Raw genomic sequence first — 24679 nt, 5'->3', positions numbered from 1 at the left:
TGATGGTATATATGAATATGAAGAAGGTTAAAACCCCACCTCATTCTTTGTTTTCTAGCAATAAACTTTCCTTAAAAGAAAAATAATAAAAAAGAAAGTAAGAAAGAAACTGCATACTGACCATGCAGACAAGGAAATTACTGAAAATAGTGGAAAATGGGGATCGGTTGTCACTTATTGCAGTTGCTGAGACAGGAAAAAAAAAGGAAAAAAAATAAAAACCATATACATATGCATATGCACTCATTAAATACGTAACAATTTATGGATCTGGATGACTTTATATTTACAAGGACCCATATGAGAAAAAAGTTTTACATGTAGACAAAAGGTTTACTTCACATGGGGGGTGCATGTGATGTGAATGTACACTTACATCTTCTGTCTACCATGTGGATTAACCCTTAGATTTATCTGTCACCAGCTAAGCAATCCACCAATCTGATTCATTTTTTTTCTTGCCCCCCCTCTCCCTCTCCCTTCGTCTTTTCTCTCTCCCCTATTCCTTCCCTCATAATCTTGTCCAAGTTAATTTAAAACCTAGCAAGCAAATGACACGCATGCCCACTACTATGTATATATCCCAAGGACTAAGAAAATGGTAAAGTAGGGCTAAAAGGGTGATTATTGACCTTGCTACAGCCACCTCTCCTTTTTTACTTCCATTTTTCTTTATCACGGATGAAATTATTGTTGCATTTTGGAGCAATCGTGATGGGTTAAAACAATGCTACCATTATTCTTTAACTTTTCTCAAAATTGCCTCACATGCATCTTCCTCTTTTTCCCTAACCTTTAAAATGATTCATCTAAGAAGGCAAGAAGGATTTTCAATTTTGATCCGTTAATTATATGAAGCAAAAATATAAAAGTATCAATTAGTTAACAGATCATTTTAATTTTAAGTTAGTGGTGTCGTACAAATTAACATTCACACACTCTCTCTTCTAAATTAAATATTATTATGCATTAAAGTTTGCTTCATTTGGCGTACAATATCTGGTTTGAAGTTTGGAATATAGAGTAAACAACTGCACGGGGGAAAAAAGATGGCGGTGAAGAGTAAATTGCAAGCAATCATAACCATGTGCAAACGATTTGGTCCTTTACAATAATTTTATTTCTTTATTACTGCCCTTACTTATAAGCTACAGTAACATTATTCCTCCACGTCTTGTACCGTAGATTCATTGGAACGTGGAACCATGTGCATATTGCACGTAGGGTCATAAAATAATTAACCAATGTTACTTATTATTATTATTATTACTAGTACGTATTACCATTTCTGGGAGTAAGTAATAAATTAACTATGGATCAACTAATGAATGAATGCTCTAAGGCTGTTTTTTAGAATAAGATTTTTTATTAGAAATTACTAGCTAGTATCATGGAAGTGTGTTTCTAATAATTTTCTATTAAGCCTTTTCATTTTTAATCAATGATTTAATAGAGACTTGTTAGCAGAGCTTTCTTCGTACTATACAATAACTACATTTACCCACTCTCTTTCAATGCTAAACACTTTTTGCTAAACATTGCTAACCCTAATTAAGAACCCACATTTATAAGAAGAATGTCGCTGTAAATGGGCCCAAATGTGGGCCCCAAGAAAGAAGGCACTCAAAAAGCCCATATTGAGCAAGGAAGGGTGGGAGGGCCCTTGTCCCCACAAACAACAATTTACAAGAGGGAAGAAGAAAGGGAGAGTACTACGTAACAAATAAACACATCCTTTCACGTCCACTTCTTAGCTTTTCAATTTTCTTTTGTATATCAAATTTAATGGCCTGAATTTTTTGTTTTAACTTTTTTCTTCTTTCTTCTTTTTTTTTTTTTTTCACTCATCCACTTCCGTGATGTAAGTCTCAAATGGTTAATTGGATAAGCATGTACCAACGGACTTCACATAAGTGTGTTTCGTAACTCTTTCTTCGTTATCATCCTAACGGACCACAAAGGCAATAACCCCAGGAATTCCAATAATATATTTGAGACCAATACAAAACTTATATATTTAGCAGCGAATATTTAACATCAATCATCAACCACAGTGCCAACACAATGATATAGATAAGCAGAGTTCATAGTCTTGATCAGGTCATAGCGGATGGAAACAAAAAATGCAATAAAAATAAAGTTGAAACAAAAAAAAAAGCAGCAAAAAGGTGTCACTGTTTTTCAGCCACGTCTAACTTTAGTGCCGCCATTGCTAGTGTCTTTTATTTTATTTCTTTTTTGTCGTCACTGTTTCACACATTTTGATAGCCAGAAGAGGGTGCATTTTAAATGAGTGGAATATTGTCTTCTTATGGAGCTTCATTGATTCCAGTTATATATGTGGCCACTGGCATAAAATTAATTAATATTAACAAGAGAAATTTGATTTCTATTTTGGACTAAATGGAGCTACTCTAAAAATTCGTATGCGCATTAGACCCATGGGTTGATGATTAGATGTAAGGAAAATTCTAGTCAACAAGTAGAGGGTAAAGGAGAACACTTAAGAGTTGAATTTATATTACTGATTAATTAGAATTAGCATAATTTATATTTGACCACTACTGCCTTTGACTTTGCATTGGTTTAGATTGAAAAGTTTTACAGGGAATATGGAACATGGACGCAATAGAAAAGAAATGAAGAAAACTAATTAGTGAATAATAAAAACTATAGAGAACAAAATATGTTAATAGTTTTTAGGCATGTACGATAATTTAGTGTTGGAAATTTTAAATGAAGTGTAAGATTTGCAACATGATTAAATAATATTTGTTTATATTTGACTCCTCTAAATAAAATATATTTTTTATAATAAGAAATACAAAATTATAATCATTAGTTAAAATAATAATAGTTGAAATTACAATAAAATGCATGTAAATATATTATTTTGAATTTATTTAAATGTTGAAATTTTAATTAAAAATACTTATAACTTCATATATTCTACTTTCTAACATATATAATACATTTTAAAGAAATCAAATTCTACATTTATACTTTTGAACTCCTATAATATATCTTAAGTTGTTCTTTTTACATAATTAATTCCAAACATTTTGGTATTAAAGAGTTACAACTATAGCAAAATAGGTTGAGTCTAATGAGTTGACCTAATAAACTTGATATAAAATATAGTTTGGGTTGAAAAGTATAAATAAGTCTGCATTATTTTGCTCCAACTTGATCCAATCCAAAAATCTTTCAACTTGAAGCTGGTAAGTCTTTTCTTTTGATCACATCTTTTTATCCATGAAATTTGAATTCAATTTTACTTAAATTTACTTAATGTTGAAATTTAGGATATTCAAATTAATAGAATTTAACTCAGCAAGGTATTTAATAGAATTTAGGATATCTCACGAAAGTGGTAAATGAGTTTAAGTGTGTTTTGATGTTAGATTGATTAATAGTGTATTTAAACAGGTTTGCATGTCTTACTCCTTCAACCTAAATAATAGGATAGAATCAATTGACTCATGTTTTAAAAATGCGGTGAGAAATATAACTCATTCTATTTTTGTGGTAATTTAGATCAACCAACTATTAAAATAACAGGTTTAAAGAAACTATTTATAAAAAAAAGTAAAAATTAAGTTATGGAGGTTAATAATTGATATTTGTGTATGAAATGTCATCACTCAACATAAATAATATACATCAGCATTTCGCTCCATCAATTTAAAAATTACATGTATAACATTGTCTATCTAGGTAAAGCAAAGTCAATTTTAGAAAAAAGAAAAACAACAATGTAATAAAACCTATTTTAAATAGAATAGTTTGTGAAATGTATTCCTTGGTTTTAAATGCATGTATATGCACATTTATTCTGATTCAGTTCCATACATTCTACGCAATGTTCTTATTTTAAAGTTTCAAACAAGAAACCATCTCAACAGCCAGACATCAATAATCCCTTGGTCGAAATTGATCTAGTAAGTTGAAAAGCAAACCTTCTAGCTATCTTATAAGTCAATATCCGTTATAGTGTCATCTATCTGTCCATTAAAATTATTGACAAACTATACTAACATCATTATCGATGTTATTTATCTTGTGTTATTATATATGTTATAAATACCCACGTATTGACTCTTGAGTCAAAACAGCTCAACTTTGGGAGTATATATACGGGTAATTTAGTCATTAACAAAAAATAACCCAAATGTTGTTTTTTGTCAAATAATGGTGTGGACATATGGCTTTATATAATTTGGATTTGGAAGAGGGAGCCATGATTATATGATTTTTTTTTCTTTCTAAAATATGAGTAAAGTATTATAACATTTTATAAGTTATAATTATTGGTAAAGACAAGCATATACAACAATGATTGATGAAATGACAAATAATAATATTGAAGCTAAAAATTAATCAAGTTTGTCAACAAAAAAGAAAGAAGAGTTCATACTTTGGAAAAGGAAAGTGAAAAGAAATCAAAGTCTTGCCAATATGGCACGCTCCGCCCCCCGCGCGGCCGTGGTGCCCGTACTGTAGCTCCTTGTCGCGCAACGGCACACCTGTCGTCACACTATCTTTGAACCAATTTTTTTAAACATTGATTTTATAACAAATAAATACTATATATTATCATTTAATTATAAACCATTATATACAATAAAAAATTAATTATATTATTGATATGAAATATTTACTGTCTTTATTCATAGTTAATAAGTTTGTTAAGAGTTAAAATTTAATTCTAGATCAACATATTATATATAATAAGTTTGTTAACTTTTATTAAAAATTACATTAAAAATTATAATAATTCTAATCAAAGAGAATAAATTATGTAAATTAAATTAACTATTAGATCATCAATAGTTTCATATGGAATATGAATTTTTTTATCTAAATGTTGAATAATAAAAACATATTACTTTAATTGTTTGTAATAAATTTTATTAAAATAAAATAATTATAGAAAAGTAATCAAATAATTATATATTATTTTAAAAATATATATTGTGTTAATTTTAATTTATATAAATAAGGTAAAAAATAATTTTATATTAATTCAAATTTATAAATAGGATACGTGTGAAATTAACTTTCATTCCATTAGTTGATATAAGTTGACGGCATGCAGTTCTAGATATGTACAAAACTAAAATCATAAGAATTTGAAAATATATAAAGTTATATTTAATAAAATTCGTAATAAGATAGGATTGGTGCAGAAACATCACAGTCACACATGCAGAAACTACTGATAAGTCACGTTTAACAGAAAAATAAAAAATAAAAATTGTATTATCAAACGATTTGCATTTTCAATATGGGCTTTCAAATGTTTTTGGTGAAAACTGGGCCTTTAATTTGAAAACAATAATCACCATCTCCTTCGAATGAGTTGGAAATAATGATTTCTAGCATGCTGGATTATTGTTTTTAAATTACCTTTTTTCTATCACTATCATACATTTATTTTACTCCTCCTCCTGTCTCTCTTTTTGTGTAAAATTTGATGTACAAAAATTGTATATAAATTACTCTCATTTTTCCCCCGCTAACTTAAATCATGTACATTCATTCTGTGGACGAAATATGTAGTGCGATTCTTCATTTATCATTCATGATTGAAACCAAACACTTTAGATGGATGGAATTTCTTGAATTTGGTAGAAATCACTTTCTCGTACCAAACCACCCTAAAGGAGGAGAAAATGCCACTTTTATTGGTCCAATTTTTACCCTTTACAATCTTTATTGACTTGCGTGACATTTTGCATTCTGAAAAGGATCCTTAAAATACCGAACAATTGTAAGCATGGTCCCTAGATAAAATTAATGAGAAAATTGCATATGCAAATACCAGAGAAATATTGATGCTGATTATATTCCCATTCTAAGTGCTGCATTATTGGAAATAAATAAGTTCATAAAAGTTGTACTCACAAGAATACACATTACACTTCACTGTCTGCAGTCAATTGGATAGCTGTAATCAGGTAACTAGGCAGTAAACCTGTTTACACGGTTAAAATCCCCAATCCATTTTCAAAACAGCAACAAAAAATAAAGCACAGGGGTGGGAACAGATTGGATACGAAGTTAACACCTATCTAAATTTTGGAAAGATTTATGATGCTATAGATTAGCCTTAAAGAAAAGACAATAATCTCTTTTAGGGGATGAGGTAGAGGAAGAAAGAGTGTTAGCTAAGTTTTAAATTGCGGTCACAGACACAGTCATGATTTTATCACGATCCTTAATGTTGCACGAAATTATAGAAACCTGCTATCCATGCGGTCGCAATGCAATCAGTGACTCCAAAAACATTGATGATTATGATGTTGCGGCTAGTGAACCATTTTTTAAAACCTTGGTTGTTAACATAGATAAACAATAGTTGCAACTTGCAACAAATGTATCACATTAAATATAAACGAATAATATCATCGGCTATCCACCCACAAAACTTTCAGCTGAATAGCTCTTCAAAATTTCAGATCCTTTCCTTGATAAATTGGAAAGTTAATCTCTACCCAAATTCCCACTTACCCCAACAATATAAATCAGTCCCAGGTGGCAAATTCCAATGACTTTTTTAAGTATTAGTAAGCTTCCAATACTCTGCAAGTAGAAAACAATTCACCTATTGTACTGCATCCATGATTGAGGCTTTTTTCTTCTTTCGTTTTTTCAAGATCAACCATTGAAGCTATCAATTCAGGTTCCGGATTTCTTGAGCATCAGATACTAGACAAAAGTAATGAGCAAAAGCATTGATCCTCTGCTAAGCCTAATGATTACAATTTTGATGGACAAAATATTCTCAAAAGTTTAGAACATCATTTGTTGCAGCCTCTAAGATCAACAAAACAGAAAATTCCTAACAGGGTAGTAATGGTTTGTATGGAAGATAGAAGGTCGTTGGCTCGTGGCAGTTTCTGTCAAAAACATAAAGAGGAAAGCAAATCTATACGGAACAAATATTTCTGAAACAGCACCAACCATGAGAATAGGAATAAGAGCCAAGCATTTGAGTGTGTTAGAGAATGAGATAGATTAAGAAAAGAAATTGGTGTCAAGCATATAATCAGACTTATGAATCCCAAAAATTATCAGCTATATTTAATTTGTAAAATTAAGTACTTATCAGTTAAAAACCATCTGTTTTATAGCATAGCCAGAAGACATATCATGAGAACCATTTGTAGATGTTTAAACACAAAATGAAAATGATGATTTTGTCAATTGCTCCACAAATAGACATATTTCCCTTCACCCTTGCATTCATTGGACTCCCTACATAATGCTGAAGTACTGATAGAAGTAATCATTCATTAACAACCACAGGAACTAGCTCCAAATAAAGAAGTAATCCACTGAAAGTAGGATACTCATATCTATATTTATCTACACTAATATAAAGAGAACATCTCCCACAGTCCTTCACGTCAATTAAAAAAAATCAAATACCACCAGTATGGAAGTAAACAGTTCAGGTTTGGGTTGGATCAACCTCCATACCCAAAATTCAAATAACTGAGACATTTCCATAGAAAGGGAGTTCTATACCTACGGACACTGGATAAGGAGAATTTAAGTAAATGATCTTGAATATCAAATCCTCCTTTTTAAGTCTTTTTTCTATCTATAATTTATTTGAATTTATTCAATTACTTGAAGACAAGTATTAAATTATTTTTATACTTTAAAGTTTCAATGTAATAAATGCTTTCCTTTTCATTAAATACTTCATTGTTTTGTTTTCTTAACTACAGCACTAAGGATACTCTTTAGCAATCTCCTTATATCAAATAAAGTATTGTTACTGGTTTAAATATTTATGCAGGTATTCAATTAAAAGTTCAAGACATAAGAGAGCACACCCATATGCAAATAAGAACTCCCCCATACCACATCCACATTCAATCAAATGTGTTTTTACTCACCCATACCTGCATTTGAGTAGGGTATATAATGCTAAATGGGCAACCTACACCCATTTACATCCCTGCATTCATTTTTAAAAAATATTTTATCATGCCGTGCGATTACACTCATATCAGGGTTGCCATTGACGGTAGAAAAAGTAAAAAGAACCACACATTTACTCTCCCCATATGGAGTTGAACCTAATTCACAGCAAGTTGAACACATGGCATTTACCCCAAGAGACACAGAATATCACTACACCTTTCATGATATATTAAATGCATTTTACATCACAAATCAACATAATAAATGCATCTTTAAGATAAATTCACAAGGTCATGTTGCACACACAAATGAATTTACATAAACACATTAAATCCAATACAATCAAGATGATTATCATCTCCAGTTGTGCATTAAGGTATAACTTTATTGGAAAATCGCCCCATTTCATCAGCTAATAATAGACTACAAAGTGCAAACATAAATTCACGGTGTTCTCAATGCTAAAAATATGTCAATCTTTTATTCCTAGCACCAAATATAGAGACACTTAAAAAAAATCCCTCAATAAGAAGAGCTGAATTATAAAAAAGAAAACTCAGCTTTAATAATGAATTAAAATCAAGACAATTGGAACCAAAATTATAACTAAACCAGGAGAAAGAAATATTGTGAACAGTTAGATAAAAGAAATTCCGGGTGACTAACCTAAGAGTGTAAGGCTGTAAGCTTTTAGCAAGATTTGGTTCTCAAAATAGTACAAAAGCCTTATGACCAAGTAGTCAATAGTTTGATCCTTGGCACTCCTATTTTTCATAACTAAAAGTTTCAGTACAAGTTATGGCCTGTGCTTTGTCCATCCATCCTTTATGCCCAAAAGATTTTCCTATGATGGACACGTTAGAGATATAAAAGCATTTCCAAGTCTGTACCTAATCATTGACTTGGTGGCCAGGAGTTTGATCCTAACCACCCATAATTTAGACAATTTTAAGATTAAAAAAATAAATAAAGCAAGAAAGTTATATAGAATATTTATAGTTATACTATAAGACTAGTATAGAATGCTTCAAAATCCGGACTCAATAACATACATTGTTGTAACTACTAAATAGGAATGGGATTCTGCAGTATTTACATGTGGTTTATGTTTGTGTAATAGAATGAGATAAAATGATGTCACCATACATGAAATTTGTAGCTTAAGTAACTTAATAACAAGCACAATTTCGTCACAAGCAAAGATGGCATATATTTCATAAAAGGGAAATGATTTTTTCACACTTTTTCCCCTTAAACCACCTTATACACTTCTTTCCTTGAAAAGGGATATGTTCCCTGCACAAGAAGGAAATTGCCCCAAAATATCTCAGTACTTCACTACAGCCAAAGACACCAAAGAAGAGCATAAAATGGCACAATGCCATAAAACTTTGTCCACCTACCACCCCAACCCCAAGCCTTTAAACTAATGGAGAAAACTGCTACAACCACAGAAGACAAACTGAAGATTCACAAAAAGAACACCAAGATTCCTATTTCAAATGTTACTGGCTTTGGGGCAATGTAAAACTTCTCTGTATGAGATGCAAGTAACCCCAAGTTGGTGAGGCCAAAAATCATAGCGCTCATAAAACAAGATAGGACTTCTGTGGAAATATCTCTTTGTATTGATCGATATGAAAAAGATGCAAATATGAGTAAGTGCATGTTTATTTGAGAGCTAGTTAACAACTCATAAGATTGCTTACAACCTAACTAACTAGTACAACTAACATAGTTGATTAAAATCCAGTAATAAGGCTTTCCAAGAAAAAATAGCCATCTATTGAAGCAAAGAGTGACAAAATGGAAAAAAAAAACACAAAACACTTGGAAGAAAACTCAACAGCAATAGTCTAAACATAGATGGACATAAATGATTTCAAGAATGAAAATAACAAATAAATAACCAGAACAATATATACAGGCTGTAAAAGAAATGAAAGGACAGACAATATGTAATATTAGAAAATTAATATTACAAAACAAAAAGATTAACGGTGTTTCAGCTACCCAGTCTTTGAACATAGGCAACAAAACTTCAGTAGAGCCTAATCATTATGCACTACTATTAAATTTAAACAATACAAGCAGGAGTGAGAGTTAGATTTGCAAAGTTCCCCAATAAAAAAAAAACCCATAGTTTCAACTAAACAAACCACATCTTACCAAAGACAGCAAAAACAAGAAAAATGGAGCACCATGCATGCAATGCAATTGCCACAAAGCTTGCAAGAGTGCTGACCTATTTAAAGCCAGTGCCCATTTCCTTTCGCTTCAGTTCTAAAGCAATACGTTCATTTTCAAGCTTCATTCTTTCATTTTCTAGGCTCAGCTTCTCCAACTCCCGATCCTTTTTCTTACTAAACCTCTGCCACTTGAATCTCTGTTTCTCTAGTTCCAGCATCTCGACCTGAATTTGTAGCTTTTGTTCTTCTAACTGAAGGGTGTGAGATTCAACCCATTGCTTCTGTAACCAAGCTGCTCTCATGCCTTCAGGTAAACCTTGATTCACATCAGATTGGATCATCTGTCCATGGGGATATGAACTTTTGTTGTATTCCTGACAATTTAAAGACTTACCAAAAGTATTAGCATCTTCTTGGCCTTGGCATTGTTTCAATTTCTTCATAGATCCGCCTGATGGCCCATATATTCCTCTACTATCACCATGAGAAGCACAATTCTCTTCAAAGTCATCATGATCATCAATTTCCGCATCTTGATCATCTTCATCATGATCATCATGATGGGACCTTCTGATATCATCATCATGATCGTCTCTATTTCGGAGAGCTAACTGCAGTGAACGTTGCAATGCAGGATCATGGGGTAAATGCAACCTGTTACCATTATGATAAGAACACATCTCTTCATAGAACAAGTGTTTTGAGCTCAATATTTTCCGGACGTCGTCTTTTTCTTTCTCGGAAAGAAAATCTATTACATCCAACAGTGCAGGATTTTCAACAACCTGACAAGAAGTACCCCTCCCTAGCATATCATTAAGCTTTTTATACCTTTTATTAAGGTCATTGAATTTATCCTCACATTGCTGAGGCGAAACATGATAACCCCTTTCAGCCATGACCTTGGAAACAGATTTCCACTTACCCTTCTTCTGTAAGACTGCAAACTTTCTTCTTCCGCTGCTACCACCATCAGCAGTTACATCCTCGCCTATATAAGAAACAGCTGTTATCAGAAGCCTTACCATCTTATCAGTCCACTTCACACGCTGCCAAGGTGATCCTTTCTTCCCTCTAGTTGTTTCATGGTGACAATCAACACCATCCTCAGTATAGCTCGGCTCATCTTCCTCACTCGCTGAGTTTTTGCTTCTGTCTCCTTTACTAAAGTCAGTCAATGAAATGGTTTGGTCACAGTTCTGCATGGTTCCCATTGTAAGTGGAAACCCATCATGAACGGTGGAATGTACAGAAGACCCTTGACGCGGATGAGTTTGATGTTGGTGCATTGTATGGGGATGCTGTGCTTGATGCTGAACCCGAATCGGCAAATCAAAGCCACCAAAAGAAGTTCCACCTTGAATTATACCTCCCTGTGGCAAATTACCTTCCATTGCTTCACACAAACCACAACCCAAATCAGACAAATGAACCCATTATACCTCAAATCCTAGTTCCAACCCAATTTCTTTCAACCCTTTTCACCTTATCTACAGAATAAAATCATGCAAAGCCATTTATGCTCAATCATCCAACAGCTTTTTCAACCTCATCTATTACACCTTAGATCTTCAAGTAAAAAAGCCATCAAGCTAACAGGAATCTCTCCACCAAATATCATTTCAGAGAGATCGAGAGACCATTAGACCAATATCTAAAATCCACACATGTAAAAAAAACTCACATGCCAACAGTGGGAGATAGTTCCAAAACAACACCCAGATGCAAAACAAAGGTAAAAAGGTTCAAAAAGTGCAGAAAAACAGCATCAAAAACCTTCAAGGCTTATGAACAAGGAAGCTAAGCTACTTATCTGCTGAAAACCTGCACCCTCATAAGCCAATAAAAAATGACCTTTTTGCAACCAAGCCCAGAATCCAGAGCTGAAGATCAGGAGAAACACATCTATCACGCAGAGAAAGAGTTTGAAGAAAGGCTGAGAAAACTGAAAAGAACCCCACCAAAAAGGGAGAGAATATCAGGAAAACCTAGTGAAACAAACACACAACCATGAGAAAAAAAGCCGTGTGATATAATTAGTGACTGACCTTTTGTTGTTTAGCGAAAGATTATACTAATAATTAATTAATTAATATACTAATCTTTCTATTAATAAAATTAATTATTTATTTTGGCATACATATTTTTTTTTAAATTAATCTTTAATATATATAATTTTTTTTATTTTCTTCATAAACTATTAAGATATAACTGTTATCACCTCCTTTAAAAAAAATTGCAATTATTTTTTTTTACTGCTTTTTTTATATTTTTTTAAAAATAAAGAAAGAGAGAATTGTGTCTTTTTCAATTAGTTATCTTATAATTTCATGTTATTCACTTAACAACCCTGGCAGTTTGTTTTAAAATAATGCAAAAAATATTAATTATTTTGATTAAAAAAATAATGAAATCAATAATTATTGATATAAATAATAATGACTTGTGTTTTTTAATAAATGATTTATTATTTGAATCTCGATTGATTATTAAATATAAAATAAATTATATTAAAAAAATATCAATGTCATGAAAAAAATTAATAAAATATGAAAGTCTTGTTTTAATTAAGAAATCAGGCAATAAATGTATGGGATATTATACTTAAGCTACTTTCGTTTTAACAAAAATACAGAAGTGGTTATGTGTCAATCTAGTTTAATAGTTGATGTACATAAGACGCCAAGGATAGAAAGAAAAGAACCTTAACAGGTTCAATGTATTGGGAGATCTGGTGGGTCCCACCCAAGGCAAGTTGGTGTCGCATTAAAAAAAAAAATACATATATTAATAATTAATATATTTGTTATGATTAATTGAAGATAACGCCAAGCATATTATAGTCGTCAGTCACAAAATGATGTCGGGGCCTCTTTTTGTTGCAACTTGGCAGTCCAAGAGAGATCTAACTAAGCATAAAACAATGTCATGTTCATGCATCCTCTCTTACTTTTGATTTAATATATCCATTCTCCCATATAATTTGAACGGACAATATTATAACTTATTGATATATTATATGAATCAGAGTTCTAAAATCAAATCTTAAACTCCTTCTTTTTAGACGATGACAAAAGTGGCGTAATATTTTTAATAACAACTTGTAATGCGTCATTCTAATTCCCAAATATAGACTATTAGAAATGTGTCATTCTTAGTCTCAAATATAGACTATTGGAACAAGTAGGCATCAGTTATACATGGCTGACTCAATGACTTTGGCATGATTCTCTATTTTTTTTTTTTAAATTAACGCATGCAATTAAAAAATATAGAGGATGTTTATGTGAGTGTGTGAATGGCAGGAATTACATCAACCCCATCCACCACACCAAAAAGCATGTATAATTCGATAAAACATTATAATTAAATATATATATATATATATATATATATATATATATATATATATATATATATAAACAGGTATAAATAAGATTAGACATCACAATACTTGTACTTGTATCCAAATTGTAAAAAAATTGTTCATAATTACTGACGCTTAAACCTACACCACCAAAAATGTTGTTGGCCAACTAGGCTCTTAGATTTTTTTACGTAAAGTCTATAAGTCTGACATCGGTTAAATACTTCGATGGATTGGATACTAGTCAGAAGAGTAAGAGAAGATAACCTACAAAGACTGATGCTCAAGAATCAAGACAGCTTGTGGTGGAGGTATAAGATGATTAAGGTAGAATTGCACATGAATTGTGTAATTGTAATACCTTCATAAGGTGTCCTTTCATAGGATAAGTCAATATAAAGTAATTATATTCATTATGGAAAAATGACTAAGTCTTTGAATTAACCCTTGTTTTTGGGGGCTTCTAGCCTTACATTAGTTACTTCTTCATTGGCTTATTGAGACAAATTGCTTGTCTGTGATTAAATGGAGTCCATTAGGCCTTAGTAGACCTAGGTTAGGTCCAAAACATATAATAATTATCAACTATACTTAAATTAAGTAATGTACGGAGATAATTTTTTTAAAAATGCATAATTAAAACAATTATAACCCCTTTTATAGATTAAATTCATTGAGCTTGAATATATTTCACAACTAGCCCAAATTATTAATTACATACTTAGTTTAAGATGTTTGAGATTTTTTTTTACTAGTTACATAAGCAATGTGTGACATACATGTTCAAATAAGAGAATTTGGAAAATTTTAAGTATATCTAATCGGAAAAATGAAAAGAAAAATCACTCTCCATATAATTTATAATATAGGAAAAAATTATTTCTTTCAGTTTTTCTTTTTTTTTTTTCTCCTTTTTCAATCCTTTTACTTTTCAAGCACACCTACAAACTAAAATAAAATAAATATTATTTAGATCATAAAAATTACAAAAACATAGAAAGGTAAAAATGATAAAGTAAAATATCTAACAATAATAATAATAATAATAAATTTGATCCATCTAATTTTTGTTAAAGTGGCAATGTGAGGAGGTTTATCAACCACTAATTTTAAAACTAATTTTTTTTTAAAACATAGCTCACTTCAAATCAACAATTAATAGACCCAAACCCCCTCACTTTACATATCTCCTTACTTTAGAAGAGATAAACCCACTAATCATAAATTTTCCCAAAAAATCAGAAAATTATAATAAATAAACAATAACGTATCAAAATATCGAAAATAAATTATATCAATGATGAGATTTAAAAAAAAAATCTTATTAATCCCTCTAATAATAAGATTATAATAATTAATATTATAAAACTATCTGCATAAATTATAATTATTATTAAATTTTAAAATATTTAGATATAAGGAATAAAATAATTTTTCTAAATCACAAAACATTAATAACTTTTCTTAACATATACATGACATGTGTAACAATTAGATAACAATTGCTTGTGAGTAGCGAAAGACAAAGATAGCTTTCTTCCAGCTTCATTCCTATTTTTCATCAGCAGAGTAAAGAGCCTTGATTTCCTCTACATCTTCATAGCTACCAAGGAATATGGGAGATCGCTCGTGCAACTTCTTTGGAACCAAATCAAGTGCCTGTTGACATAGCTAGCAGATTCATCACTTTCACTGGCATATGATGCATTTATAATATTCTAATTAAAATCAATATGGATTCTCTTATTTTTCTTAATGCTAATAGAGGAGAACAAGAAACACAAATTTTCTGGTGCTCAAAGTAGTGGAAGTGAATTTCAACTTCAGAGGAAAAAAACAAATTGTCTTTGGAAGACTCTAGTCGTTTATGTCTCTTTCATGCTTGTCTAATGTAAGTGAGGTTTTGGAAAAAAAAAAAAAAAAGTTTAGGAGAATTGAATTATGAGAACTCTAAATAGTCAAGACATGACTCAAGACATTTGTAATTATATTTATAAATTATTCATCAATTAAATTCTCACATCAATAATAAAATTCAAACTCAGATCCTTGTGGAATATTTATTACAAACGTGATCAAAATATTTGGATGAGAGAAAATAAAATAAAGATGAGAAAAAATATGAATAATAATATATTTTTTTGTTTATTTTTTTTAAAAAAAAAAATCTTTCTTTCTATTTTCTCTTTAATTTAAATTTCAAAATTTCCTATCTTTCTTTTTTTTTTTTCCCTCTCAAAAATGGGTCGAGATAATTTTAGTCTAAACTAATTTTTGTTTTTCTCCCTATTTTCTGTAAATTACCCTTTGGTTGCCGGTGAAAGCCTGTCCTCCTGCTTGTTCCATCAAGAATGACATTGGGAAGACTTCATAGAGTACACTGCACCAATCAAAGTTAATCCATAAATTATGTCTTCACACTTCATTCAGTAACCTTAAATATGAGAGAGATTGAAAATGGCATACCGAAGTTTCCCATTTGGACTCTTTTTATCAGCCGGGTACAGAAAGATACCTCCATAAAGCAATGTGCGGTGAACATCAGCAACCATGCTGTTAAGTTACAGAAATCACAGACAGAGTAATGTCATAAATTAAACATATATTTTTGTTGAAGGTCACCAAACATTTGACTCAGTGATTCAGTAGAAAAATTCAGGTACAATAGTTTATGATGAATTGAATATAATGCAAGGACAAATTATCTAGAAGTGTCAGTCCACTATTAGATTTAACGATTGCAGCTACGGATTATATTACATTTTTCTTTTATCAAATCTTCTATTAAATTAATCATCCATAGGTACTGTAAAAAAAATCCATAGGTAGGTTCTTTAACATTTCAAACAAAGAACAAGGTTACCCTGTTGAGCTTTAGTAATTATAAGTCATGTAGCTGAACGAAATATGAATACTTTCAACAAAAAAAAAAAAACTGAAATTATACACACTACAGCTGCTAGAGTTGGAGTAAGTGTTAACTTTTTTTTTTTTTACCATAACTAGGAATTCTATGCCAATGAATGGTTAAATCATATCTGTTTTGCCCTAAATGACAAAATGGCACACTTCATTATAGAACTGTCCATCTCATGCAATGGATTAGTTATCTATATAGGCTGTAATCTGTGTTTGTTTTATCATGGTAGATGTTTGCATAACCAACTACGAGAGGACTAAATCAAGAGCAACTCAAGCAAATTAGGCTCCTTGGAGGATTGAGAATTCACTATACTCTATACCTTCCAATATATCTTAGGGACTTTGGTGATGAACCATCTTTTGGATACTTGCAGTTTTCCACATACCTGAACAGAAAGAAGGAAAGGAAATCATAGTGTCACAAACTGCATTATAATGCCTGAAACATTTTAACACTATTGGATTTATACATACATGGTAGTAGGGCCATCCCAGTTTTTAGCATTTCCTTCATTCACTGAATAGATCTTGCCTTTCTTTGGGATCTGAAAGGTGAACCACAGATCAAGCAATTAAATTATGACTGAAATCAATCTTAGATGGTTTCAATAAAGATCATGTGTGCCCTTAATCCATGAACTCTGTGAAGATTCATTCACTAAGTTCTAATTAACAGATAGACAAATATTAATTGAACGAACAATCATTGCTGCTTTGACAATAAAAAGTGGATAAGATATTTTGTATAACATATGGATGTGTCCTTAGATTCTTAACTCCAAAGGGTTGAAACGGGCAATTCTCTTTCAGCAAAACGATATTTATGACTACCTAAACAGAGATTTTTCAAGGAGAGAAAATTCTGATACTTGCTTAAGAGAAAAGAAGTAAGCGGTTGGGTAAGGATTGAGATTTTAGTTTGAACAAATGTGACTTTTTTAAGAGTTGAGTCGTCAGACCAGAGCATTTACAGAGAGAATAACAATTTACTATGAACGACGGGCAGATTAATACCTTGATGTCAGGGTGAGTTAGAATGAACTCCCCAAGAGATGGATCAAGGGTGAAACCATTAACACCACTTCCAGTGCTTAACACAAGCTGCAAAATATCCCAAATTAGTGATTAAAAAAAATTAAATTTTAGAATGAATTCAAAAGAAAACTTAAACTCAGTCCATAGGTGCACAGAAACCAAACAAAAATTCATACTGAGAAAATGTACTAGCATCTATCATTAGGAAAAATTGATCAGTAACTTGTACTCCCCTTAAAAATTTATCATAACCAGAGGGAAAAGATAACCAAAAGAAGAAGAAAAATCTGTTTTAAGAGAAAAAGAGTTTTAAACAAGGGCTTAAATTTATCATACCGTGCAAGAGCTTCCATACATGCAATAACCAGCTGCCAACATGTTCTTCCCAGGTTGCAAAACATCTTCTACGGTTGGTTCATGGTCTTCTTTTATCAAATAAATCCCAAAGATCTAAATGGAAGACAACACACTCAATTGAAAACCGCAATATTCTAGTCAATCTGTAATATTCTCAATTAATCCCTTCCCTGTGTCTGGTATACTAATATTGCAAGAGTTCAATGGAAAGAGAGAGAGAAAAACATGGAATGCATTTCAAGAAGGATGGAGGAGGGACCATACTGTGCCAATTGAAACACCACAATCAATGTTAGAGGAACCATCCAGCGGGTCAAAAACAACACAGTATCTGCACAATCAGAAAATTTTGAACTAAATGATTAGACTCAGAGGAACAATGATTAGGCCAAATAATATACACCGAGGAACAAACAACTTAAAACACTGCTAAGCTATAGATAGATTAACAACTTTCCACGCTTAGAAGGTTCCACAAATGTTGCTTCCTCATCTTCTTCAGACACCAAGATGCACTGGGAAAATATCTCACACCATCAACAAAAGCGCGCGCACACACACACACATATATATATATATATACTATATCTTAGTTCAAGACACATCAAATCACATATAAAATATTGATGACTTACTGTTCGTCCACTGCTGATCAATGCCTTGATGAAGACATCATTGGATAGGACATCCAATTTCTTTTGCTCTTCACCCTTTAATCCAGATAATAGGAAACAAATTGGATAAAAATGAACACCAAAATAAGAAAAACTAATCAAGGAGGATCAAATCGTCATGCATTAGTTAGTAAGTTCTCGTGCCGGAATATTAAGACTACTAAGATTTATTAATTTATCAACCACTTGCCTGAACATTTGTCTCTCCTGCAAGTCCAATAAGCTTAGCAAGACCCGCCTGCATGCGTAATCAATTGTTATAATTAAAGATTTTATAAATAGTAATAAACCGATTCATCAAAGATAAAATAAAATAAACCTTGGGCTTGTATATGTTAAAATGCAATCTAAAAACATTCATGTCAGATAATAATTTAAATTTTTAGATTAGTTATTTCATTGTATTAGAGAGACCTGATCTATGTTTTTTTCTTTTTGCATTTTTGCAAAATGGGCTATCTGGCCTCATGCAGGCAGGTCCAGTGTGGGCTAAAACGGGCTAGAAAAAAAAGTCCATTTTTAATTCGGACTTCTAAACTGATGATGTTGTTTAGAAATTTTTACATGTTAAACCTGGATCAAACTTGATCAAATCAGATTAAAAAAGCCTTGAAACTAATTTAAAGTCGACCACTTTGGCATGTGTTATTTATACTTGGATTTTAAAGGAGTCTTGCGTGAAAATTGAAAAGAGCTGTTAAATGTGCATGCAACATAACACTATTATTTATGCGTTTTCACCTGAAAATTATTGAAATAGGCTGTTTCTTTTTATGATGGAAAATTAGCAATAAATTTTTTTTTCCTCTCAATATAGGTGCTTCCTTGAACTCAAATGAAATGGATGCATGCATGTGTGGTAGAACTAGAAGAGAAAGAGATTAGGGGATTATAGGAAGGACAAGGAACCTTGTTAACAGCAGAGCAGACGAACTTGCAGCCGAGAACAATGTGACTGAGCAGGATTGAGAAATCGCCACGAGACTCTGGGTGCTTCGACTGTTCGTTCAGCACGAAACGGGTGATGGTCATCAGGTCCGTGCGTTGAGCATCCGCACTGTGATCCATTTTTTCACTCCTCTCAACTCAAGGAACCAAACCCAACACAAGTTTGGAATTTGGATACCAATATATGGCTTCCTTGATAGATTTTGTTTTGTCCTGCTTAAAGATCACGGTCTTATGATGTGTGACTCTTGCTGGCTCAAGAAAATTTTGTAGAAAAAATCAAATAAGTATTTTTTTCGCTAAATAAATGATTCTCATACTTAAGAACACAAGTAACTTTACAATATTATGTCTTGCTTGATAGATATAATATATATGGTAATAATATTTTATTTGATTAGAATATAGCCAGAGAAAGAGAAAGAGATGGGGCTATCTGATCTGCGGGGAAGGGAAGTTTCGGATGACACGTGGAAGGCTAAGGGAGAGGGAGGGAGCTGGTGGTCATGACGGTGGATAACGATTTTCGTCGTCTTCTTTGGCGGGTTCCTTTCTGTGGCTTGCCTCCTTGAGCCCTTCTTCGTCCTCATACGTCAATCAACAATGACCAAGCACGACACCACCATGCAAAATTTCAGGTACAAGGTTATATCTTATAATATTATATGTGGATGCATCTTCTCCTTCTTTCCTTTACACCTTCTCTTTGGTTTCCAACAACTAGCTTCAACTCAAAACCTTACAAAATTCTCCATTTTATCCACATTCAATATATTCTCAGCCTTTTAAATTAACTAGTGTACAACATATATGCATGTAACTGTAACTGATGTAAGAGAATCACTCTCAAATTAATTGAATAGAGTTTTGTCACTATCCATAATAATTTAGTATGCCAAAACACAAATATTTAATATATATATAGAGAGAGAGGAAGAGGAAGATTCAAATTACATTGAAACTTTTATTCATATTTTAGTATATTTTAAAATATTTATATTAGGTCAAAATTTTGTGTGTGTGAGAGAGAAACATAATAGGACATTAATTTTATAAATCAGTAATTGGAAATATTTATTTATTTATTAATTAAAAAACATGTCTTTCAAGTATATATTGGTCTCGAGCATTTTATTTTTTTATTTAATAAACATATATTTCCTTTAGTAATATATAAATTGATTGAAATAACAACAATCACATTAGAATGAAGGTTGAATAGTATGCTAATAGGGTAATAACTTTTTAAAACTTTTAACACAGATATAGACATATATGTATATGTATGATAAGTCGTCCAATAAAAAGAAAAAGAGTTTTGATAAAACCAAGCTTGATGGTCTAGTGATTGAATAAGAGAGTTTTTAAAGTAGTTTTTTTCAAGCAAATACTTGATAAGAAAAGAATAGTAAAAAGTGTTAAGAGAATGTTTAAACTGTTAAAAATAAAAATAGAAACACTTGGTTTATTCCGGCTCACTTAACCTGAGTTATGTTCAGTTCTCCTTTACATAACAGTTAAAGGTTTCACTAATTAACACTTGATTACAAAACAAGTATTCTAACATGCTTTTGGCTATACAAGTAATCTTAACACCGCTTTTGCCATTGTTTCAAACTCCCCTTAAATTTAAGAAACTCAAGTATTGTTTAACACTAAGTCACTCCTTGCTTTTACAAATAGTAGTTTAAATGAATGCAAGTAATCAATAACACTCAATGAGTAAATAAACAGTAAAGCTCAACTACAAGATAATTTTGCGAAGCAAAGGATAAACAAATAGATGAAAGCTTAAATCACTCGTCCAAAGATTTCAGTAGATTTTTGCTTCAGAAATATTCTTGTTTTCTCATGATGATTTTGTCGTTCTTCTCTTGAGTAGAAATTACTTTTTATAGATTTCAATGAAAGATTCATTACAGAATTAATGTCAATTCCTTGAAAAGATCATTGTTGTCTCACATTAGGAGATAAGGTTAGGTGGCATTCGCTGATTCGCTAGGATATGCGTAAAAGTACATTCAGCTACATATGCTTCTTGTACTCGATAAAAGCGACCTAATAGGAATATTCTTGTAGATCTTCTATTATATCTTTTCCTTGAATTCAAATAAAGAGAGACAAAATAAGAAATAAAAAAAATTGTGTACTTCCGTATTTCGGTTATCAAAGTCTTCTCAAATTATGTTGTTCACTTTGTGAAAGTGTACAAATCTTGTACTAATTGGATGCAAGTGGTAATATTACATAGTGTTACGCTCTTGGTTGTAACACGTTGAACGCTTGTTGATGTTTAAGAAAGCATAAACCTCTTTGTGTGTGGACGATGCATGTAGATCATAATTAATGATTAATAACATTGATCATAAATTCATTAAAACATCAATAATTTATACTTATTGTTAATCATCAAAATTTAAGATAGATGTAAAAAAATGCTAAGTTTGATGTTATGTTATATATGTTACATTTTTCTTAATTAGTAGATAAAATTAGAGATAAATAACTTAATAGTTGGAAAATTATGAAAACTGAATGTTAGTAACGGAAAATAAAAGTTAGGATATGTGAAAATATATATTACATAGGCTAAAATAGCTAGGAAGATAAAAAAAAATACAATTAAGCTCATTATAAATTAATCATGTTTATGAGTTTCTTTGAAATACTTTTGGAATTAAAAGTAAATTTTAAAAAAGTAAAATGTTTTTAGAGAATGACAATAACTGTGTAGGGAATATGTTAAAGAATTATTATTTTTTTAAATAGTGTTGATATACTCCCATCTTAATTACCAATTAATACAACTCACTTTAATTTCTAACAATTTTTTTTATATTTTAACGATAATTAACTAATTTATTTAGGATATTTGTTTATATTACTCAAAGATTTATAAGAGTACATAATATTTGAATCCTATTAAAAAAATGTCGTAAGTAAATGGTTTAAGACATGAAAACACGAATACTTCCAAATACTTATGTATCAATATAATCCACAAGAGAGTTTACGAAAAAAAAATCTTATAATGGTTTAAAAATATTATTTTGGTATACACTAAAAATATCTTTCATTTGAATAACTCATACTAGTAAGGTAGAACTATTGCGGGTGACACATTAAGTTCTCCCTTTGAATATTAATGTTTAAAAATGTTTTTAAATTGGAAAAAAACAGAAACAACATAACATCTTTAAAGAATGATAATTTTTAAAAAGCACGACACATTTCAATTAAAAATATAACCAAATTGTTAAATATTTAGATCAAAGAACTATAAGTAAAAGAAATCCTTAAACATGATAAAAACAATATTACTAATTGAAAACAGAAAATATAACACAAATTTTAAAATAGTTTAAGAACTCAATCAGACGGGGATTGCCACAAAAGTTGGAAAGGAAATGTAAAAACAAGTTTAGACCATATAAGTATTATGTTAATATTTGTGTCAATGTCTATGTATACTATCACATAAGCATTAGAGTGTCATGCTAGTAGTCCACATCATCACTAGCATTGCCATGTAATTGCCAATAAGTCAAATTAACATTTAACATTTAAAATTGGGAGATTAAATATGTGTAATTAAAAAATAGAACTAAAATCACATATTAAAAATCAAAGGAGGACAAAAAGGGTAATTAATTTAAGACATACTAATTACTTATTTTTCTATCGTTAACAAAATATGCCTTTAAACACTATCCCAAAAAGAATTTCATAAATTGGATGAGAGAGAATAAATTGGATGCATCAATCCTAGACTAAGGGTTCATCCTTTTTAGTTCCACAATATGTTGCCATGAATAAATCAAAAGAAAAAAATTGGAAAACATACGAGAGACCTTCGATATTTTTTATTTATTGGCATAAGTAGAAAAAATCTCAATTGATATAGAAAGAATTTCATATAAACCGATTCAATAATAAATTAAAGTTAAAAATCAATAACGTTATTTAATTGATTTCACTTTGACAATATTTTTCATTTAATACTAGTCACACGGACAGTTAAAAAAAACAACCTATTTTTTTAATAAAAAATATACAGTGCAAGAGAGAAAAAAAGAGTACAAGATAAAAAAGTTGATATAAGTATTGACACCTATCTAATTTATTGGATAGTTCTCAGGCATGAGGTACAGAGAGGAAAATGAGAAAGAATAAAAAAAAAAAAGAAGAAGAAAAACAGTGAAGTCAGTTTTCATAAATTATCGACACTTGTACACATAAAAGTAGTGGTTAGACAGATTTAATATAATTATAAATAAATTACATTAATTGCACCTGTATAGAAAGTAAAGTTGTGAAGTATACTTCTAATCCATATATTGTTTGATTTTAATAATTATTTGTAAATATATAAAAGTGTTGATGAATCCCATTACTCAGTTAAATTTCATTTGAGAGTCTCTAGCTAGCACCATTAATCCCATGGCCATGGGGTCACTCTCTCATGAATGGTATCGCACAAGCTTCTTTCGTTATCATTTGCTTCTCTGTCACTAATTAGTGCTGCATTTTGTCACTGTAACATAACTATCACAAACAAATACAATGACCCTCCTTGGCTCCCAGTTAATCACCCATCTTCTTAAACAAACTTCTCAATTTTTTTTTTGGCATTAGCTTCTCAATTAATTTTATTTCAATGAAAAAGGTATTAGTAGCTTCTCAGTACTTGAAAAATAAATAACCAATTAAATGGTGAATTTAATACGGAGTCACTTGTTACTTATTAATTTGTAAATATCGTCAATTAATTGAATAAATAATCATTCTAAAATTAGATAGTCTTTTAATTAAGAATCAATACTTGTGTGCTTGTGTTTTCTTAATTAAAAGAGATTTAAAAAAAAAATCTTCAGCAGTATGTTTGCACTAGTTTTTGGAAGAGGGAAAAAAACCTTGTGCACACACTAAATGTGCATTTTACTGTTGGATTTGTATGTTTCTTTAAAAATGCAATTTTTTATTTATAGTTTTAACTTCCACTTAAATTTAAAATAGTTATATAATACAAAAATTATTTATCAATTGTATATTAAAATGATGAAATAATTTATAAGAAAGATTAAAATCATGTGTCAGTAATAACAGATATAAAGGATTACTTAAAAAAAGCTAAATAACTTTATTATTGGGGGTTAGTAATTTTTTATGTGTTACATGAATTTTAAAATTAAGTAATAATTAATTAAAATTTTCAAATCATTTAAAGTTATAAAACATACATATTTAAT

General features: G+C 30.7%; 2 protein-coding genes across 3 annotated transcripts; both read right to left on the bottom strand.

The window, feature by feature from the left end:
* Positions 1–6538: 6538 nt before the first annotated feature.
* Positions 6539–12147, bottom strand: LOC100816474 (uncharacterized). The gene has a single exon (XM_003556103.5). The coding sequence runs from the start codon at positions 11519–11521 to the stop codon at positions 10184–10186; it is 1338 nt and encodes a 445-aa protein (XP_003556151.1). The 5' UTR covers positions 11522–12147; the 3' UTR covers positions 6539–10183.
* Positions 12148–14865: 2718 nt separating this feature from the next.
* LOC100815943 (fructose-1,6-bisphosphatase) lies at positions 14866–19667 on the bottom strand. 2 transcript variants are annotated; one of them, NM_001255239.3, is made up of 12 exons: positions 19392–19667; positions 18673–18720; positions 18444–18518; positions 18262–18323; positions 18073–18139; positions 17788–17901; positions 17431–17517; positions 16891–16961; positions 16737–16802; positions 15961–16047; positions 15799–15874; positions 14866–15153 (listed from the first exon to the last, which is right to left on the bottom strand). In NM_001255239.3, exons 1-12 carry the CDS (start codon positions 19548–19550, stop codon positions 15046–15048), a joined length of 1020 nt encoding a protein of 339 aa, NP_001242168.2. In that variant the 5' UTR covers positions 19551–19667; the 3' UTR covers positions 14866–15045. The 2 variants fall into 2 exon arrangements, with proteins under 2 accessions (NP_001242168.2, XP_040869002.1); XM_041013068.1 differs by lacking the exons at positions 18262–18323; positions 18444–18518 and having other exon boundaries at positions 14868–15153; positions 19392–19487.
* Positions 19668–24679: the final 5012 nt, after the last annotated feature.

This window comes from Glycine max, chromosome 20 (genome assembly GCF_000004515.6).
Source record: "Glycine max cultivar Williams 82 chromosome 20, Glycine_max_v4.0, whole genome shotgun sequence".
Taxonomy (NCBI): domain Eukaryota; kingdom Viridiplantae; phylum Streptophyta; class Magnoliopsida; order Fabales; family Fabaceae; genus Glycine; species Glycine max.
The sequence above is the reverse complement of the archived record's forward strand: the minus strand, read 5'-3'. Positions and strand labels throughout refer to the sequence as shown.

Excerpts from the sequence above, each read along its gene's own strand:
- LOC100815943 (NM_001255239.3), bottom strand. The coding sequence starts at position 19,550 with ATGGATCACAGTGCGGATGCTCAACGCACGGACCTGATGACCATCACC. Across the intron at positions 17,518-17,787 it reads TGTATGGAAGCTCTTGCACG|CTTGTGTTAAGCACTGGAAG; the intron begins GTATGATAAATT and ends GATATTTTGCAG. Across the intron at positions 15,875-15,960 it reads AGTCCAAATGGGAAACTTCG|TGTACTCTATGAAGTCTTCC; the intron begins GTATGCCATTTT and ends TGATTGGTGCAG.
- LOC100816474 (XM_003556103.5), bottom strand. The coding sequence starts at position 11,521 with ATGGAAGGTAATTTGCCACAGGGAGGTATAATTCAAGGTGGAACTTCT.